The sequence below is a fragment of the Phytophthora ramorum genome, assembly GCF_020800215.1.
Source record: "Phytophthora ramorum isolate Pr-102 chromosome Unknown Phyram_PR-102_s0012, whole genome shotgun sequence".
NCBI lineage: Eukaryota > Oomycota > Peronosporomycetes > Peronosporales > Peronosporaceae > Phytophthora > Phytophthora ramorum.
The window spans coordinates 931,004-952,380 of NW_027150658.1; the positions used below are offsets into that span (position 1 = coordinate 931,004).

General features: G+C 50.3%; 3 protein-coding genes across 3 annotated transcripts; 2 read left to right on the top strand and 1 right to left on the bottom strand.

Moving 5' to 3' along the window:
- Window positions 1-94: 94 nt before the first annotated feature.
- KRP23_11535 (uncharacterized protein) lies at window positions 95-1,605 on the top strand (the record flags this gene model as incomplete). The annotated part of the gene is made up of 6 exons (XM_067882090.1): window positions 95-157; window positions 245-484; window positions 553-984; window positions 1,063-1,125; window positions 1,205-1,414; window positions 1,501-1,605. The coding sequence occupies 6 exons, from the start codon at window positions 95-97 to the stop codon at window positions 1,603-1,605; spliced, it is 1,113 nt and encodes a 370-aa protein (XP_067740372.1).
- Window positions 1,606-1,746: 141 nt separating this feature from the next.
- Window positions 1,747-2,556, bottom strand: KRP23_11536 (Enoyl-CoA delta isomerase 2; the record flags this gene model as incomplete). Its single annotated transcript, XM_067882091.1, has 1 exon — window positions 1,747-2,556. One exon carries the CDS (start codon window positions 2,554-2,556, stop codon window positions 1,747-1,749), a length of 810 nt encoding a protein of 269 aa, XP_067740373.1.
- A 3,051-nt stretch (window positions 2,557-5,607) lies between these two features.
- Window positions 5,608-6,072, top strand: KRP23_11537 (uncharacterized protein; the record flags this gene model as incomplete). The annotated part of the gene is made up of 1 exon (XM_067882092.1): window positions 5,608-6,072. One exon carries the CDS (start codon window positions 5,608-5,610, stop codon window positions 6,070-6,072), a length of 465 nt encoding a protein of 154 aa, XP_067740374.1.
- Between the last annotated feature and the right edge of the window lie 15,305 nt (window positions 6,073-21,377).

Consider the following 21,377-nt stretch of genomic DNA (forward strand, 5'->3'; position numbering starts at 1 on the left):
CGCTAATTCCATAATGAAACACATGTGTGATACACCATTTATGTAAAGATGATGTGGTTGTGGTTGATTAGTGCCATAGTCAGCTCAAGACAGAATGACGGACGTGCACAGCGAGCTGTTCAAGTGTGTCGTGCAGCTACAGGAATGTAGCAACAAGGTCCGTTAGCGTGAGGAGATGGAGGAGCTCCATCTGTAGCCTCTTAATCTGGTATACTAACGTCTGAGAGTGATTCGACTGCGTCAGCTCCGAGCGACGGACGCGATGCTCGGCCAGCATGTGAGCAGGATGCAACGCGCCCTGCCGGCGTCCGGGATGCCGCGTCTGACGTCCAAATTGGCAGTGGTGCCGGCGAACCCGGAGAGGGAGAAACTCACAGTAGAAGATAAATTCCAGGATGTTTTCAATCAGGGGACGGAGGCGGCGGAACGACTGGAGATCTCGAAGACGCGACTCCAGAAGGAGCTACGTCGGCGGTCGGAAAACGTGGGGAATTGCTGCTTGGATGTGGTAATAGTGAGATATGTATGTATGCTGATCTTGTTATGCTGCAGTTCCGTGATCTGGTCAAGAGCCGAAACACTGATATCCAGGAGGAGTACGCGCGAATGCTGAAGGAGCTCGACGATCAGACTGAGTCCCTGGACCAGGCAATTGCAAAAGAAAGAGAGATTAAGGCTGACCGGGGTAAGCGACAGCGTGAAGAGGCTCTCCAGAAGCAGGAGAGTAAGAAGCAGCATCTTGAAGAAGAAAGTACCAGGCTAAAGGTGCAGTTGGATGAGTCTACGGCGGAAATCCGACAACTACAAGAAGTATTTGCTTCACTGGAGAAAGATGAGGAGAACCAAGACAGTCCGGATGATGCCCAAAATGGAGAGGATCTGCGCCGACTTGAGGAAGAGCGTGCGCAGGACGAAATCGTGGAACTCCAACAGGAAATTGTGCTGCTGAAGGAAGCCCAGGAAGCGATTGCGGAGAAGATTGACGTACGTATCGTGAATGCTGCTTTAGAACTAATTACCCGAGTCGGTGTTCATATTTATTGGTTCTTCACGACTCTGTAGAAGCAATCACTGACAGCTCAGTACAAGGAAGAGAAGCAAGAAGTGCTGGAGGAAACGGCCCACGTAAGTTTCGTACATTCCAAAAGCAGTGCAGCTGGCGTCGGTCCTGTGCATACTAACCTGTGGTCTTTAAATGCTGCAGATGAAAAGTTTGGTGGAAGATCTCACACCTCAAATCACCTCCAATGGTGTTCGACTGCATTCGTTGCTGCGTACACTTGCACCATCTCCAGGTATTGGAACGCTCATGACTCGGCTGTACCAACAATTGTGCAACGACGCACCCTCGCAGTCAGCCACTGACTTGCCTCCCACCCCTCGAAAGACTGTCGACCTGAAGGCGTTCCTCAATGTGCGTTACTGCTTACGTATACGAAGATCATGCTTACTCTGGTATGGGTTGGTCCACTAATGCTGCATCTTCGCACCTTTACATAGAGCTGTCCGAGCGTTGAGGAAGGAGACCAAGCAATCACCGAGCTTAAGAAGCTGCAGCTCATCCATTGCTACGAGTCAAGCGGAATTATTGCGTTGGCGGATTAGTTCGCCACAACATCATTCCAGTCAAACAACCAAGCTCTCATTATTTTCGTTACAAACTCTTCCAAAATACTGATGCTGTGTAGATGGACTCTGCTGCTCGAGAAAGTCTGCGTACCAAGCAAGACCACACTGACCTTACCCCTACAACTTGCTGCTTTTACCGTTGAACTGTTTCTTGAGCTCCATCACCGTTGCCAAAAACTCGCCACTCGCTGCACGGCGATCCAGCTGCTCGAACTCGTAGAACAGCGCCTCACGAATCTTTGGGGCGCGTTCACGACGCAGCAGCGACTTGTACACTGGCAGACTGTTCTTGTTAAAGCGGTTTGCCACAAGGGGCACAAGTTCAGCGAACACGGCCTCCAAGAAGCCATTCGTGGGGAAAACTTCGCCCACAATCTTAGCGTCCAACGCCTCCTTGGCTTTGTAGACTTTGGAGCGGATCACCAGGTTGCTCGCCACCGTGGGCCCCAGCAGGTGCGGGAACGTGTACGACGACGCGAACTCGGGCACAACTCCAATACGCAGGAACGGCGTCCAGAAGGTGGCGCTGTCGGCTGCGAATACGACGTCGCAGTGCATGAGCAGCGTGACGCCGATGCCGATGGCAGGGCCGTTCACAGCCGCCACGAGCAGTTTCTTGCAGTCTAGCATTTTGTGCATGAACTTGTTGGACGGACTCTGCGAGGGCGGACGCACCGAACCATCGCCCAAGATGGCGGCAGTCTCCTTCACGTCGGCGCCGCTCGTGAAGTAATCGCCGTGGCCTGTGAGCACGAAGGCGTGGAGAGACGCGTCCGCCTCGAACTCGTCCAGCGCCGCCGTCAGCTGCTCGTACAGAGCGTCGTTGAAGGCGTTCTTGGCGCGAGGGCGGTGCATCTCGGCCACGTAGATGCATCCGGCGTGCACGTAGCGACGGACCATCGTCGCATGTTGCTGGTTGCTCGTCATGGCTGCTGAGCGGTTGCGCACTTGACGACCGATTTGATTATGTTAAACCGCAAGATTTGCGTTGAAGCTCGGAAACGTCGTTGAGTCGACAATTTGGAGATTGGAGACACAGATCGAGAGATCTCCAAGCTTCCCACGAGCAGAGCTCGCGGGGACAAGCGTGAGCACAGCTCACGCTCCGACGACATGTACTTTACCAGCGGCGCCGACATGAAGGGGACTGCCGCCATTCTTGGGCGATGGCTTGGTTTGCCCTCGCAGACCTTGTCGTGGTTAACCCCTCAGTTCCCAGACTATTTACGAGGTATATATTTCGAGTCTGTCCCATATTATAATATATAGGGATTTGTAAAGGTCATCGCTTAAGTTCGAATTTTGAGGTGCGGGTTGGGGGAGGGCATAAGTCTGAGCTAGTGACTACACTCCTGGCCAAATTAATCCGGCCACCCACCTATTTGACCGTAGCTCAGCCAATTCTACAGATATGGCCCTGCGGTTTTGATATGTGTTTTGTATAGTACAGAGAAGCACAGTGTTTGTGTTAACAATTGCGGTTTTGCGGTTTGTGCGGTAGCTCCCATACAATACACCGTTTTGGGTATGCGGTCCAAACTTCCGGCCACCCGAGCCCATATTAAAATGAAGATATATGTAACGAAAAGATTGTATTAGTAATGCGTTTTACCACCCTTCTTCTCAATCACTTCAATGCAGCGTCGAGGCATTGAATCTATGAGCGTCGTTAGCGCAGCTTGATCAATGTTTTTCCACGCCGTCAATATACACTCCTGGCCAAAAGTATACGAACACCCCTACTTTTACGAATAACTCGGCTTCTAGCCAGAGTTGAAGGCTGCGCGTTGGATATGTTTTGTGAAATACTGTAAGCGTTTGTTGGTTTGGACTAACGCTGCGGATTTCATCTTCTGCTAGGTACCTCACATACAAAAAACCACTTTTGGCTGGTGGCCAAAATATACGAACAGAAAGCACTGAACAACATCCCATACAAATTCCTATATTGATGATGGGTGCAGGAATGATGGTAACTAGTAGTGGGTCTTGTTGCCCTTCCTTTCGATGACTTCGATGCACCTGCGAGGCATGAAATTGATCAGCGTCGAAATAGTCTCCGCAGATATGTTGTCCCAGGCCGTGTGGAGTGCCTTCGTCAGAGAGGTCACGCTATCGTATTGCCTTCCATTGCTGTAAACATCCCGGGACATGATTGCCAAGAGGTTTTCGATTGGATTAAGGTCGGGCGATCTTGCAGGCCAATCCATCACTTGCACGCCTTGCTCTTCAAAAAAAGGCTTTCGTCTCCCGCGAGGTGTGTATAGCAGCGTTGTCCTGCTGGAACACGAAATCTACTCCGTAGTGTAGGTGGGCGAAGGGAAACAAGTATTCTGACACTGTGTAGATATAGTGTTCAGAAGCTTGCCTACCAACGAGCACAGCTAGCTTGGTTTTCCCGGCGGTACTGAAGCCACCCCACACCATCACGGACCCACCACCCATTTGCCGCCTGTTTGTTTGGCCGGGAGGCTGGCACAGATCTCACCAGTAGTTCTGGAGGCCATCAGGGCCGTCCAGGTTCCACTTCTTCTCGTCAGAAAAGATGATCTGCGCCCAGTCGTCAGGTCGGATGACCATTGCCTTCGCCCATTTGAGCCTGGCCGCCTTGTGGGCCGCCGAGAGCTGCACCGTATTCTCCATCTTGGAGTAGACTAGCCAGTCTACTGCCGAGATGGAGCGTCGAACCGTGCGTGTGGAGCAGTTCAGCGACAGCTGGTCCCTTAGCTGGATCGACGAAAGCTCTCACTTGGCAGCCGTACGAACGAGGCGCCGCAGCGTTCTCTCAGACAGTACTTGAGGCCTCCCTAGTCTTGCTTCTTCTCGTTTAGGGTTCTTCGAGCGTCGAATAACGCGCAGAACAGCGTCTGGCGAGTGGTGCGTCTTGCCAGCGATGGCGCGAACTCCGACTCTAGCTTCGTGCAGCCCTTGGATTCTTCCCTTCTCTTCGTCAGCCAGCAGATTGCCCTTGCCCATCAATTCGAGAAATGAGCGCAACGAGCGGTGCCCCCTGCGTCCCAGCCTGCGACCATCACGGGCCATTCAAATTTTTCACGTCAAATGTATAGGAATTTGTATGGGATGTTGTTCAGTGCTTTCTGTTCGTATATTTTGGCCACCAGCCAAAAGTGGTTTTTTGTATGTGAGGTACCCAGCAGGAGATGAAATCCGCAGCGTTAGTCCAAACCAACAAACGCTTACAGTATTTCACAAAACATATCCAACGCGCAGCCTTCAACTCTGGCTAGAAGCCGAGTTATTCGTAAAAGTAGGGGTGTTCGTATACTTTTGGCCAGGAGTGTATATTGACGGCGTGGAAAAACATTGATCAAGCTGCGCTAACGACGCTCATAGATTCAATGCCTCGACGCTGCATTGAAGTGATTGAGAAGAAGGGTGGTAAAACGCATTACTAATACAATCTTTTCGTTACATATATCTTCATTTTAATATGGGCTCGGGTGGCCGGAAGTTTGGACCGCATACCCAAAACGGTGTATTGTATGGGAGCTACCGCACAAACCGCAAAACCGCAATTGTTAACACAAACACTGTGCTTCTCTGTACTATACAAAACACATATCAAAACCGCAGGGCCATATCTATAGAATTGGCTGAGCTACGGTCAATAGGTGGGTGGCCGGATTAATTTGGCCAGGAGTGTACCACTCCGTTCCGTTATTATAGATGGCACGGACTCTTCCGACTCGGGATTCGTAAAAACTGAGTTGATTTGGCTTCTATTGGTAGAAAAAGAAAGCTCACGCTGAGCTCTTTTCATTGGTGTGCTGCCAGCTCGGCAGCGCATTGTTCTCGAGCAGTGGCTGCAAAATGAGTGGTTCGGACGACCAAAATAGCGTGATGTGTCGCCCATCCGCATATCCCTCCCCCACGCTGACAGTCTAAACTCTATCATTCGACATTTGACATTGTCTCACGCATCCACTAAACCCCCCTTTGCCAGCAACTCCCCCAGCAATGAGCACCGCGCCCACCCTCAAGCCCAAGAAGAACATGACGGACGACGAACGCGCCCAGGTCGTCACAGCCGTACTGGCGCTCTCGTCGAATGGCGTCCCCAAGATGGGGGCCTTCGTCGAAGTCGCCACCAAGTTCCCCTTCACGGTGATCACCGTGCGGCGCGTCTGGCACCGCGCCGACGAGAACGCCAAGGCCAACGGCACCTACACCTCCACATCGCGTATGAAAGGTCGCTGCGGCCGGCACGAGACGGATCGCAGTGCAGCGTTGGAGCGCCTACAAGCCGTACCGCTCACCCAGCGATCCACGATTCGGTCCGCAGCCGCAGCGTGTGGTTTGCCCCCACCTCCCTCTACCGCCGCTTGCAAGCAGGGCTCCTCCGTCCGGCAGTCAGCGTCGTCAAGCCTCAGCTCACGGACGACAACAAGATCACGCGACTCCGCTACTGCCTCGGCCACGTAGACAGAACTTCTCGTCTCTTTGACGAGATGTATGACGTCGTACACGTCAACGACAAGTTCTTCTACGTGACCGAGGTCAAGAAGCGCTTCTACCTGTTGCCGGACGAGGATGTGCCGTACAGGGCCCTGAGAACAAGGCGGAACGTGACCTAGGTGATGTTCTTGGCCGCTGTGGCCAGGCCGAGATGGGACGCAGCCACCGGCACTATGTTTGGCGGCCTTCTCGGCATTTGGCCGTTCGTCGAGCGCCGCCCGGCGCAGAGGTCGAGTTGTAACCGACCCGCGGGAACGATGGAGACGGAAAATGTGTCCGTGGGGAAGGATGCGTACCGCGCTATGCTGATCCAGCACGTACTTCCCGCCATTTGCGCGAGGATGGCGTTGCCGCCGCACGGCGGCTCAATCACGATCCAGAAGGACAACGCCCCTCCGCACATCGGCCCGACCGACCCGCAGTTCAGCCAAGCCGTGCTGAGTTTTGGGAGAGACGTTGCCCTGCGGTTCCAGCCGCCAAACAGCCCAGATCTCAACTGTTGTGATCTTGGCTGTTTTCAGCCGTCCAAGCCCGCCAGCGCCAGCACCAGACTCGCACCATCGACGAGCTAATCGAAGCCACTGGCTTCTTTCTGGGAGCTACCCCCTTCGACTGTCTACGCAGCCTTCCTATCGCTACAATGCACAATAGACGGGTGTATTCGTGCAAAAGGGGGCAACGACTATCGCATTGCCCACATGGCGAAGGCTAAACTAGAGCGGGAGGGAAGACTTCCCGAGAGCATTAAGTGCAGCTATGTACCCGACTCGTTTGTGCACATGATGACTGACAGATAGACAGATTCCATACTAAAATCAAATACAGGTTCAGTGCTATTTTCCCGGAACAACGTAAAGAGTGGTACCATGCTATAATACCGGAACGGAGTGGTACACCTTTGCCAGTGCAATATGAGACTGTGCCAGAGCAATGCGAAATGGTTGAAAGTAATTTAACCAAGATAGTTACATTACGTCATTTATATCACTGGCTCTGAAGCAAATAGATTAGTGCCAGAGCAAGCGAGACCAACCAGGGCCTCCTTCATTTTCCAATCTACCGACCCGACCACCAGCCAGTATGCCTCGAGCCCCAAGTCGCCGATCTTCCACGACCCCGCCCCGTCGTACCGCGACCGCGGCGGAGCGTCAACGCGTGCTGGACGCGTACGGGGCAGGTGACGACTGGCTAATGGTGGCAAGGTACAACAACGTGTCGCGTGCTGCAGCATACCGGCTGTGAAAGTCGGGGAATCCCAGTCTGCCGCGGAGAGGAGGTGCTCGCACCACCTGCGTGAAGTGCACGGATGAGGTGGTGGCGGCGCTGGAGGGATACCTTGAAGACGACTGCACTTTGACGCTTGTGCAGCTTCAAGACAAGATCATGGAGCACTTCAAAGTGGATGTCTCTACATCTACTATCAGCGCGAAGCTTGTAAGCAAGCTAATTACGTTGAAACAGGTACAAACTTGCTGCATTTTATTATTAACTTTACAGATTTTTTTTTTCGTTTGTTCATCTGGAATTGTTTATTGTATTGGTGATATATGTGCGTGCTTTAGATTCGCAAGGAACCAACCACATGCAACAATGAAGTAAATAAAGTTAAGCGGTTCAGGTTTGCTACTGAACTCGTAAGTCACCAAGCCAACGGTGAGTACATTGTGTACTATGACGTTTCAAATTTCAACCTTATCTGGATGCGCACCCAAGGACGTGCCCCAGTCGGCAAGAGAGCCGTCGTCAAGACGCCCCCGTCAAAGGGAAAGAACCTACATCTACAATGTGCAGTGATGGGTTCGCATCGAAGCACGACGGAAGCGAGGATGTTGCTGCTCGAGGATGCTGCCAACGCGTCGATCGGCTGCACAAATTGTCACTTGATCGTGTCGATGGCACTGCACTGCCAGCGCGCTGTCGCGGGCGCGTTAAAGCTAGAAGACATGGAGAACGGCGCTTAGTTGTGGTAGTTTACTAACATGCAATCTCATTTGCCCTGGAGCAAATATCGTTTGCGTGGGCGGCACCCAATTTAAATTTTAAATTTTGGGCCCAAATTAAAAAGCCGCAAACAATCCCAGTTTTCTTTCCGTTCTGTCTCCTATTGCACTGGCAAAGGTGTAGAGTGCTAGCACATCCAACTTATGAGTCTCGTATGTTCGTTGAGACGCGCCTATTTCATCACTAATGTCGGCAATGTTAATATAAAGACTGTACTGTTTATTTGGGTGCCTCATTTTTGAAGCGTTGCACACGACCACCAGCACTGGATGTACCGTTGAGCTCTACATTTGACCAATGCAAAGAATGCAAATGCCTCGTCTCCATTGATTGCAAATTATCAAGAGATATACAGACGTGTCATTTCTCCCCTCCTCGTCACCAGCCTGCTCACTTCCTGTGTCTCCCTCGCAGTTAGCTTCCGAGTTTTCCATCGCCGCTAGCTTCCGAGTCGTCTCCAGCTCTGTGTGGCGTGTCACAGTGTGCCTGACCACAGCAGCGCCGCTTCTTGTTCGGCCGCGAAGGTGGAGCTCGGTCGCAGACCTTGTGGTCCTGCAGAATTAGTCGTGGAATGTCATTGCCGTTGCTTCAATCCTGATGCCAGATCTGGAAGCATGTCTTCTCTCTTCCTTCGCGTACGACGTTGCACAAGTATTTGCTAGATCATCGCACTACATGTTAGACGAACGAGTGGCTTTTCAGCGAGCAAATAATCAGTACCTACCGCCGATTTCCCGTGGAGCACTCTGGGCAGAAGAACTTCGTGAACTTTCTAGGCTTGGCCTTGAAAACACCGCACACCTTACAAGAACGATGGCGCCGCTTCAACCCCTGCTCACTGTCGACTGTGTCCGGATTCTCCTCAAGGTGGTGGCCGCCTTCGACGACACCTACACCTTCTGACGGCTCACATCTCGATTCAGACCGCGCTGGCGACGGTGCAGTTCGATCTCGTGCCAATGTCGCTTGCTGCAAACTATCAGATAGAACATTACGTTCAGATATGTTGGATAATAGCGCCAAGCATACTTCTTATGTTGACCGGTCAACGTACCTCAATCTCAATGAAAGCTTAGGTGGAGCCGACCGCACGTAGTTGCTCCATCAGCTCTTCAGAAAATTGCAAAATGCTTGACTGGGCGCTTGTTGTTCACCTTCTTGTAGTAAAGGAACACGATAAATGCGTTCACGAGTGCCATGTCGAACAGACCGAGAAACAATGTCTTGCTGTACTTGCGAGTTTTGTAGTAGAGCTGCACGCCGCTGTAGCGCTGCATTTGAAGCTGATCGTTGACGTCAACACCACCCATCCAGCGGTGATAGTCATGCACAAGCTCTCGTGCTGTAACATGCTGTTCTTCTCCGTGAATTCGGCGCGCTACAACACAGTCATGTTTAAGTAAGCCGTTGTACGGCAGCAAGTAAAACGCAGTACTTACTGAATGTGCCCGATACTCGACTCCCACCGCTCGACAACATGTGAACGGGGTTTCGATCCATCCACATTCATGCTGTAATCTGCGGGAACTGCTTCTTTTCCGCCAGCCGGATGGTTCCCTGGGGCGGCACTAGAAACTTGCGCTTGTTGACGGTCTTGTATTTTTTGACGTGACAACACCCGGGGCGTAGCCCGCTCGGTCCTGCTTGATTGTACCTGTGATATACATTCGGCGGTGCAGCAACTCTAGCGCTAACTTGACAGAGGTGTAAAAGCGGTCAGTGACCACCAGACGCTATGGAGCTGTAGGTGACGGCGGCAGTAAAGCGTTCATGTTGCGAACAACAGCCGCCTCACCCGTATTGTTGTCCTTGGGTACTGGTGTTCGCAGATGCGTCTTGGCTCCACAGTAAATCTCGATCCTAAATCACATCAGGAACAATGTTATGTTAGCTGTTGTGTTGTAGAGCAAGAGCACATCAAATGCTTGAGTTGATAAGCTCCAACATAAGCACTTAGGCCAACAACAAAAAAGCATGGCAAGCATTCGCTCACCATGACCACCACGTGCACCTACCTCATGCAGTACGCCGTTTTCGCGCAGGCGGCAACAAATACCTTCGTGCCCCATTTGTGGGGTTTGTCTTTGTTGAACTGCCTCGTCGGATTGTAGCGTGAGCGCGACGGAAGCGTAGCTTCGTCGAAGCTGATGACTGGGGGTGGGTGCCCTGTAGCCTCGAGCGAAGGTTCTTTGAAGCAGGTCGGATCTTCCAGGCTCGATCTAGCCGGGCTTGAGGTGACTTGTTGTTTGAAAAGTGGAGGTAGCCCATGATGTGGAAGAATCTGTTCTTGGTCATGAACATGATGAACCGGTTGGCAGGCAATGCTCCCACCTTCTTCAGTGACCAATGTGCCGCGATACCATTGCGAATCGGCACAAGCATTCGCGCAATCAGCAGCCCCATAACTCGTAGCACCTCCCATGCCTCGATATCAGGGACCATGGATAAACGGCGACGAATCTCGCCAAAATCCTCGACTTCACTGACATTGCGACGTTGCTGAGATCTTACCGCTCGCGCACGCAGTGAGATTGACTGCGAGTGGTAGGTATTGCTCTCAACATCAATTTGGCTCCATAATTTTGGCGGCAGGAAGTAGAAAAAAGAGCAAGCGGGTCTTGTGCAACACTGAGGACACTGGCACTCGGTCCGTATGGACCATCGTAAAGATCATCGTAAGTCGGGTCAGGTCCAAACTTGGACGAATCTATATGAATAACCACAGTAGCAGACCAAGTTATGTTAGTTATAATGTTGTCTACAGATCGAACGCTCATGCATTATGTTGGATATATCCACCATAACTTACCATACTCCCATCCGTCATGCCGCATGGATGACGTCAGTCGTGAGTCCCTCGCAGCCGACAAGCAAACGGAGTCAGGGAGCTCTTCATGTACTTCATCCGGGTCTTCATCGCTCAGCTCTCCAATCTCCCAGGCTTCTCCCCAGTTGTCGCCGTCAACATCCTCTTCATCTTCTGGCTCCTCACGGAGATCTGGGTCTTCATCCGAGTTCAAGCACGTGCTCTGGTTAGCCCCACGATCCATGATGTTCGGGTCTGTATTCACGGCACAAGGTGTTATGGAGTAAGCGACATCTTCATCACTCTCACTTCCGTTACTAGTCGGCGCCTGTGAACATGCCCAAGACAAGAAAAATTATGTTAGTCGATACGTTGGCTATGCGTTTCAGCCAATGGCAGTATGTTGATACATACAGCATAGCTTACCTAGTTACCCTCCTCACTCTCGTCTTGTAGTACAACACGCCGTCGCTTCTTCAAGGTTGATTTCCTTGATCATATCTGTTTTCCAGTGCTAAACGGACGAATAGCCTCAGTAGAATCTCGAGAGTGCGCTGGCGTCGTTGATCCAGCAATCGACACTGAGTTGGTAAGATCTTCGACGACTTCGACGGAGTGTCGGAGGGGCTGATGCTGACTGCGGTGTCGTCTGGTTTGCAGCAGGCGTTTCGCTGCCTGGCGGCGTCTGTTCGGTGGTTGGCGACTTCTTGCCTGGTGTCTGCTTCTCAGTAGGGGTCTCTACCGGCGTCTCTTTTGCTTCATCTGGTTCGCGAGCAGTGGTTGACTCCTTCTCTTCTGCAGTTTCCGAGCGTACAACATATTCAATAGGTGCCGCACTACTCTTGGACTCTACGATCTCCATCGTGGCGGTCGTGTGCTTAGCCGCCATCTTTCTGCTCGCTTTCTTCGCCTTCTTGCTCACAGCAGCATGTTCCTCAATCATCTCTTCCCGTCGCATTCGACGCTCGTGCCGCTCGCTTAGCGACGCGAGGCATCTTCGCCGCACTTCCGCAGTAAGCTTTTGGCGCGGTGTCTTGCCAGCTGGTCCAGTCATCTTGCGCTTGGCCGGTCTTTTGTGTCTTGAGCGCATTTGGTGGTTGTCAGCCACTCGTTGTGATGCTGGGTGAGTTGTTCTATCTTTACCACATGCAACCGCAACCCACCCGCTACAATCTAAACCTGTGCATTTGGCTCTTTTTCGTTAATAAAATCTATTGATTTTAGTATGCACTCATCTGGGATGTGCCTCTTTACAAATGCGAAGTATAAACATCCCTTATGTTGGACCTCCAACATAACAGAGACGATCCAAAAGAAAGGAATTAAGGTATACCCCTCTTATGTTATACGGTCCAACATCTGGGAACTAAGGGGCCAAGGGATCGGTTACCGGATTGAACTGCGTCTGGATCAAACTTTAAATAGTCCCAAGTGTGATATACGTACACAGAAAATGGTAACTCTGATCAACCCTGAACCGAAAATAATGAATCAGGTCCCAGTATAGTTTTAGCTGATACCGTAATCCCTCGTCAATGCTTTTCAGGGTAAAATTCGATAGGGGTCATATACGGTACAGATCAGATTTTTGATCAGACGAACGTACTCTGACAGTGATCTGATCAGAGCATTAAACTGCACGTCGATGAGATAGCTTACGTGAGTTAGTCTCTCTTTGTTAGAACTTGCGCTCACTAAGTTACTTTTACCTGTTTGCTCTGCAACGTCAGCTCTGCAGGCTTAATATCCTTGTGTCCTCGTTGGTGTGGACTGCGAGCCCCTACAGAAACAGCTCCTCCTCGTTCTCATCGTTAGCCTTGCCCTCCTCGTCCGTCGATCCTTCGGATACTATCTCGACTGCTGTAGGTTCGTCGTCGTCAGAGTCATCAACGATGTCAGCTGGGATATCGACCGGCGCAGGCAGCTGAATTCGTTAACGGACTGGGCGGCGCACGCGTCCACGGTGAATGTCAGCAAGGCGCTGTATGTATTCAGCCGAGAGTGTCTTAACCGCTCCAACAAACGTCGCCAAACTAGGACGAGGCTTAAGAAAGCGATCGTTGAGCTCCCTGTTAAACCTCTCTAGCGGGTTATTCGTACGCGCCACGAGTTCATTATTCAGACCGGCCACGTCCCACACACTTACGTCGTACAGTTCTAGCCACGTCCGCTGGAAGTAATCCGAGAACCCACACCACTTAGCTTTGGAATACTCGATTCCAGCTGCACCACAACGCTGACGAATCTCACGCTTCACCTATTTAATGCCGTTCTCAATTAGACTATACTCAATGACAGTAAGCATGTCGAGAACACCACGCGTCATAGCTATACCGCACTCCTTTTCCGGAATCAGGAACCTTTTCATAGCGCGCCTGAGCGCCTGCTTCAGGTGGAATAGGCAGCCGATGACGATCGAATTGGGAAATTGCGTCTGCAATGCATCAATTAGTGCGCTCTCGAAGTCGCATACTACTTCAGCAGGCTCCAACTGTTGATCCGTGCCTTGTACGACAAAGTGTATCATGTCCCAAAAGGAATCCCTACTACGAGAAGTGCTCAACACGCAGTACACAGGTACAAAGAGCCCCGAAGCTCGATCGTGCGACATAAAGTCCACACACTGTTTGTAGCCACGGGATGCGCAACGGAATGTACCGTCAACGGAAATTGTAGTTCCATGGTAGCGCAGTAGATTCACAAGGGAAGGGTGCGCCCAACCAATTAGTCGCGTTGGCTTGTTTAGATTCTCTCGGTTAATCGTGACGTGGTGAAACTGAAAGATGGAAACGGCTTCGTTCAGCACTAAAGAAAGTGGCGGAATTTCAATTGTTCCATGTACATCATCACTGAAGTGTCGGCACCTCGCTTGGTACACACGACGAAGAACTTGGGGCTCAGATAGCCCGCGCACGACGTTTCCATTATCTGCACCTTAAAATTCAATTCGCACTGCATGCGCGACGCGCAGGAAGCGCAACCTGTTCGATGGCCATCGTGTCAACTCTATCCTTCATTGTACTAGTGACGTCGGCAAGGCTAGCCCCAGTAGCATCGACCTTACGGCAGGTGTGAGGACGCCCAATCGTGTTGCCCATCGTTCCAACGAAGAACACCATGGTCTCGAGGCACCCTTGACGCCAATGGCTGCAGCGAATTGATGTCTTCCTCGACGACGCCCATGCACGCATATACTTGTAGCTACCGAAATAGCAAGTAGTCTTCTCTTGACGCACTTGACCCCTGGTACACCCCGGTACAACACTCCCTGAAGGCTCAAAACCGCCGGCGTTGCCCGGGGGATCTTGTCCTGGCGATTGCATTTTGCCAAATGAACCTCCTTCACGCAACACCTCCCTGGTGGAGGGGCCACGTGGCCTACAGAAAACCATACATTTTCAGATCCCAAAGCTGATCCCTGCAAAACCGACTTATGTACAAATCTGATCTGTACCGTATATGATCCCTACTGGAGGTTATCGCTTTTCAGTCTATATGTGATCTAGAAATTGCATACGTCAAAATTTTCTGTCATTAGGGTCACTTAAATACCGGTATTTTACTAGTTTTTCTAACACTTTTGGGAGGGAAATTCGAGTGGTCTCGGCAAGATGAAAGTTTGACTCTAGATTTGGGGAATGACAAGACCTGTTATTAAAGGCGTACGGCGCAAGCCCAAACGATACTTGCGCAAAGCAGTATCTTATGCCACTAAAAGAAGGTGTATTGATCTGTACCATAAAGATGAAGATCTTACTGCTGCAATCACTCTTATACTTTGTATGCAAAGCCCAGCTAGTCTTCGAGCTCTAAAAAAACAAGTTCGGAAGTGTATCGCTAACCGATGCTACATCTACGAGCTGTGTGAGGGAAGAGGCTCTCACTTCCGTCATCGGCAGCGTGGCTACAGTGCTGTCTCCTGAATCCGAGCCGGAAACAGTTCAGTGAATTAACGCTCTACGTAGAGATGGGATTCCGGGTTCGTTGTCCATGTTGAGTGCCAGAGCGCTGGAGGTGGCCCGGGAAGCCTCAATTTCGCTAGACCACTTCTGCGCTTCCCATTCGTGGAGCAAGAAGTTCATGAGACGCCACCGACTTTCCATCAAGGCCCGCACCTGCCAAGGACAGACAACACCTGAAGATGCAGTCGTAGCCGCTCCAGCAGTTTCGGCAACTATCCGACAGGCAATCGTTGAAAAAGGTGAAACTAAGATTTACAATGGTGACCAAACCAGCCAAAAGTTAGTTTTGGCGTTTCTAATACTAACCAAATGGTATTGTGTAGTTGTCTTCTTTTTTTTAATATTTGCCTTGTAGAACAATCTCCGCTCGGAATGCTAGGACTGTGTGGGTCAAGTGCGCTGGCAAGGATAAGGAGTGCACAACAGCGATGCTACTTGCCGATTCGACTGGCGTTAAGCGTCTCCCTTTCCTGTTTTTCAAGACCAAGCCCTCAAAGTGACCCGTAATTCAAGTAGTAAACAAGACGAAGCAACATGGCTTCAGACGTAAGACTTGGAAAGAGGTACAACCCCTACATGCATCTACGGGATGCCAGGTCTACGGAAACGCGAATGCATGGTGGACAGCGGAACGTTCAATCGAGCTCCTTCGCTTTCACTTCGCTGATCGAGAGTCTCTTGATGAACCAGTCCTTTTGCTCTGGGACGACTTCTCCGGTCATTGGACCGAAGAATTCGTTCAATATGCAAAGTCGATAAGTGTTGTGCTGATCAAGGTACCGCCCCGCTATACATACGTCTGCCAGCCCGCAGATATCGCGTGGAACAAGCCGGTGAAAGATATCTTGCGGAACGCTGGATTCTTAATATTCGGGAGCAAGTTCCTGGATTCCAAAGACTAGTTGAATTAAAGAAGGCCAAGGAACAGCAAGCACACGCGCTTGTAGTTGCGGTGCGGCAACGAGCAGCGGTTAAACATGGTGTGATCCCTCGTAGTGGAGCCAACGCAGCGACACAGGCCCCAGCAGAGAACCTGAAATCTAGTGGTAGTCCCACCGATGGCCCTGCTCTTCAGGAATGGTGTGTGCGCTCTCAAGTTAGCTCGAGCAGCTCCGACACGGACTCGGACGCAGCCCAAAAAGCTGCCATGGTACCGCGCCGTCAACGACAGCGTATTCCACCCAGTGACTTCGAGCTTGACACACCAAAGCGAAGACACATCATCGAATGGATTGGGGACGCCTGGAATGCATTGACAACTTCAGTAGTTATTAGTGGGTTTGGTAATGCAGATATGCTCACCGACACTCGAGATAGTGTTGCTGCTGCCGTTGGGGACAAGACTATTCCAGACGACGGAGTCATCATCGACAGCATACAGCGAATGATCCTCAGCAAGGGTGTTGCACCCAGCACAGTCGACTTAAGCGATGACGCAGCCAGCGTCTTTTCATCGTCTCCGTCGGACATGAGTAGCAGCGAAGAGTAGCCACAGTAGAACAACAAAATTGAAAACTACGCGTGCACACCACAAAGTCAGTCAATATTGATCGCACGTAGCTCACATTTCACACCCTCCTACTTAGGACAGTCAGAAAGTTCAGCACCAAAGCTCGTCGCCTGTCGAGCACTCAACCTCGAAAAACAGTGTGAGCATGCGGCGCGTGATCAATCCCTGACAACTCTGTGGTGTATACAACGCAATTGCTCGTTTTGTACTACATGTTCAGTACGGATACCGGTACTAGTACCGTACATGGCGCGCACTTTGCTATTTCAAATCACTGGGTGACGCCTCTGACAGGGGGATTACGGTAGCTAAATCACAACATATTGCTACCGGTGTTGTTTATTCTGGTCTCACACACATACCATGACTTGCCCATGTTCGTCGAACATTCGTGCCACTTCAATCCAATGATGGAAGCACGAATACAGAGATCACACCGGTCGAACCACGAGTGAATTAACAGCTGCCTTAGCCTTTCAGCAGATAGCGGAACCTCAGCAGCTTCGTGTCGGATGGAATATCAAGAGAATCAAACAGATGCATCTCTATAAAAGCCAACACGAGCACTCCGCAACTGTTTCATCAACTTGCTGGTAATGCCTGCTTACGTCCCTTCATCATTGTTTATCTTTGAGGAGCAGTGGCAAGAAAATTAGCTCGAAGACTCCATCAACTAACTCAATCGTATCGTTGTCGTTGCGACATAATACACATACGTTTTAAGACTGATGACGATACCACACCAATGTTTTTTTGTTCACTCAAAATGCTCCAACAATCCTGTCCTCACTTGACTCGATAGTTTATTCTCTTTCAGCCATTCAATCTTCTCTATGTCGGTGCCCATTGTCATTAATTGAGTGCTGATAGTGTTACCACTCCGTGCCTCAGTGCACATAACAGATATAGCAGCTGTCTCCGGCTTCGTCGTCGGCTAGACGGAGAAGCGCGTTTTCCTCGTCGTCGCGTAGGTTGGTATTGGATAGAAACGAACGAACATATCCAGTATTAATGAGTGCTCCATCGCTGAACAGTGATCTCAATTGTGCCTCTTCCACACTAATGTCTTTGATTCACTCAATGCATTCTTCTATAACCTTAAACGCATTTCTAGTCCCGTGCCACACGCCCATGGTGTATATGTATGTACCAGGTACTTTGGGATAAACGGTGGAGTGTCCTCGCTCGAATGCCATCAATATCTCGTCATCTCGGAGTTCGGCATACTGAAGTTCAAGATACTGGATTTGGCATTTTGACATCAGGTGGATGCAATGTTCTACCCAATCGGGTGGGAGAATGACGCTGCACCTCTAGGCGTTGTTACCGACAGAGGCTCGATTCAGTACTGGAACTGCTACGCCCCAGCGCGGTGCCTCGTCCACGATGGACATTTTGGAAAGTACTGAAAATTCGTCTATATATCCACGCAAGGAGTTGTAAGTCACTGTCTCTTCGTTGAAGATGCGTTTCAACTCTGCTAAATTAGCACTCGCACCATCTACGGGTTGACCGCCTTCTCGGATTAAGGCCGTAATTTCCTCAAATTTCGTTTTCCTCTCGAATTGACGCTGCCGAAGTGTTCGTCTGGTCACCCGGGGGCTTCACGGTTTCACTGATGCACCAGAGTCTCGGTCGTCGAATCGGTGTTACTTGGCTTGTGCGCACTGTTCTTTCAAGATTATCACTGTCACTATCGCAGTCAACAACTGCAACTTCACGGAACTCGTCACAGGGCTACTGCGCGTCGGTATCCTCATTACCGATATATGCAGTTGGCTCCCCCTCTTCCTCGTTACAATTGTCTTCATCACCTTCGTTAACCTGAGTGCCAAGACACCAAGTACTTCGATTTCCCGTTTCACATTTCTGGTGATTGTGCCTCAGATTGTGGAGGTTGTGACCTACGTTGTGGAGATTATAGATATTCCTCCAGTACTCTGCACGCTCTCTCAAGAGCAGGAGCATCACAGCGGGCAAGTGCCTGAGTGAGCCGGTCGATCAGTTGAATTGACTTTCGGAATAAAGAGGATCCGTAGGTGCTCATTGTCTCCGATACTCATTTCGTGCTTCGATTTGCCTATATATACTTGTTCGACTGGGTTTGCAGTCATGATTGAGACTTTTAAACAAAGGGACTCTCAGAAACCCAGCTATCTCGATATCGTGACCAACAAATTGATCCAACACGTTCACCGAGTTGAAGCGCCACCGATCTGCGATGAATCCAAATGGAAACAGAGTAGCATGGTTTTGTAATCATATTCTCCTTCAGCACCCGGTTCTTTCAGTCCGAGCTCATGCTTCATATAGTCAAAACACCTTTGGTACTCCTCTTGACTTTGCGCTCGTACAGTCAGGATCACAACAGGTTTAAGGCTCGCTCGCTGAATGGCGTCAAGTACGTACTCCGTCTTACCAATTCTTGCTTGTATGTAATTGATTGCATGAAATTGGCAGAGAAGCACCCGAGCCTCAGGCACCTCGGCCGTGAAAACCCCTGTCTCAGTGAAATCCTTGTCCACTACAATGCACCACACATCCCGCCAAGAAGGATTGCATTTCTTCAATTGCTGAATAGCATGTCGAAGAGTGTTCGCGCGTTTGTCGATCAATAGAGCGCGCGCTCACATGTAATACAGCAGAAATATGTTAGATAACCTACCACAATCACAATCAATACATCACAAGCTGTCACAATATTATTCACAATACACCAAAGCAAGAACGTGCAATCGATACGACATTACGCTACATGTAGCGTACATCTAGCATACTGTCAGATCCATAATTTGGCCGTACCTGGACATGTTGACCCTGACCAAGAGAGTCATGAACCTTGAAAAAGAACAGCTTGTATCGGGAGGAATTTGTATCGTGTGTCGCACCCACGAGCAGAGTTTCGGGAAAGACTAAGAAGAGTGATCGTATGTGCGAGGTCTGAATAGAAATACAACGGGCCTCATGCTAAAGCATACAATCCGTTAGTACGAACGGGCGTTATCAACCCACTTCATATATCACGCACCTTGCCTCCTTGGTGATCAATGTCATCATGAGCAACTACGAATGCTTCCTTTTGGCAAAAACGGTCTAACATTTCTGATACCCTGCCGCTTAGGGTCGTTCCCTCCTCTTCCTTGTGCTCGAGTTTGACGAGGAGGTTGTAAACATCAACCATGCCCGGTTCACAGTCCGTGTTTTACCATGTGTAATTCAGAATCTTTTTGCGAGACAGACCCACTTTCTGAAGCGTGTTTACAGTAGAGAAACATCCGGTTTTTCGGTACACGTTTAAAGGCTTTGTGTCCGAGGTCACGATTGGGTTGGGGAGTTGTGCACTGAGACGTGGTAGTTGTAGCGGTATCCTTCACGCAGTAATAACATGTGCAACTGTACATTAATTAGAAAAACAATGAGTCGGCCAAAAATGGCAAAAATACCCTCGCAGGACAACCCAGCGAGCACACGTTTTGACGCGGGCGTTTGCCTGTACCCCTGTTCCGGTGCTTGCCCGCATGAATTCATTCATATACGATACGGTAGTAATGAAACGTGTCATCGAGAAAGAGTTTCGCCTCGGGCTGCCGTTCGTTTTTTCTCCGCGTAAGTGCCTTCAATTCGCGTGTTGCGAGCTACACGGGTTGTGGATGTTCGTCTTGAGTACGACTTGCACGCGTACATGACGTTAGTACACGATTGAGCTGGCTCAAAGGCAGCGGCAATATACTTGGAATGTGTCTGTTGGAGCCTTGCGCTCGAGCGGGTTCGCACTATAAGTGCACTTGTCAACGACCCAGCAAAAGAAAGAGTGAGATTGAGCTTATCTCTGCCTGAGCTAGCCAGCTCGACCTCTTCATATACTTTGCAGCTACTATCGCGCTACCACTTTCGGCTGGCAGGGTACGTCGCAGCCGCCGACGCATCTTGCGTGTAGCGGGGCTACACAGTCGGTTCACCTCCTACCTTAGAGCAACAAGCACTAATGGATACATTCGGGTTGATCACTCCACAGAGTGGTCCACATTCATAGCAAAGAGATATGGCTGATAGAAAGCAACATCTTTCTACCAATGAGAGTCATTCATTAGATAAGGGTTCTGCCAGCCATCCGATGGCAAAACCCCTCATTAGAAATATCCGTGTTAGGAGGAAACCCAGTTAACATTCAATACAGTTCTCATTTAGCACCAAAGCTATCGTTCGTTCCCTTTATCTAAGTTTAAGTAAACTTGCGGATACAAGTATACTAAACCTAAGATAAACTCCTACGCTTCCTCCTACACGTGCGCTCACGTGTAAACTAAAGTAGTGGGTCTAAGCAGACCCATTACATTGTGCGGCCAATCCGTAGCCCTCGCTTGCAGTGCACGCGTGCACTTCAACAGTGTCCTTGTTGTAAGCTGCAAAAGGTTTTTCAAAATCGGCCCATGTATCGTAGATGTCTCCTCTCAGATTTATCACACTTACCCATCGACTGTCATCAGGCCCTCCACCTGACGTTTTCAGCGACTCCTCCGTTTCTATTGATGCCCTACGTTTTTTGGAACCTATCGGGCTGAGCCTGGTGCTGCGCTGGTGCTGCCTTGAGCCAACCGAGCATCGGGAAGGGGGGGGGGGGATTCTGGATGAACCGCGGCCACTGGCGACCAAAACAAATAACGTATGTAGGCAAGCGTATTTTTGAAAACAACCGCCAGCTGCCAATCTGTTCATGAAACATGTCAGTCACTCTGGCTCTATTGTTGTGGTATTAGTGACTCTCTTTGTACACGGCGTCAGGAATAGGTGTACTGAGAAGCAATCAAATGAAGCATGCTGGCGGGCTCGGGTAACACAGCACTTCCAATCAGATAGTTGATGGCCCGCGTCCAATCTTCAGGTAAGGTTCGTCGCTGGTACGTCTGCCAAAGTCCAATTCGTGCACACATTTTGTAATAGTTTAATCTCTCCTGCGCTAACCATCGCAGTTGCTCGTGATAACAGGGCCAAG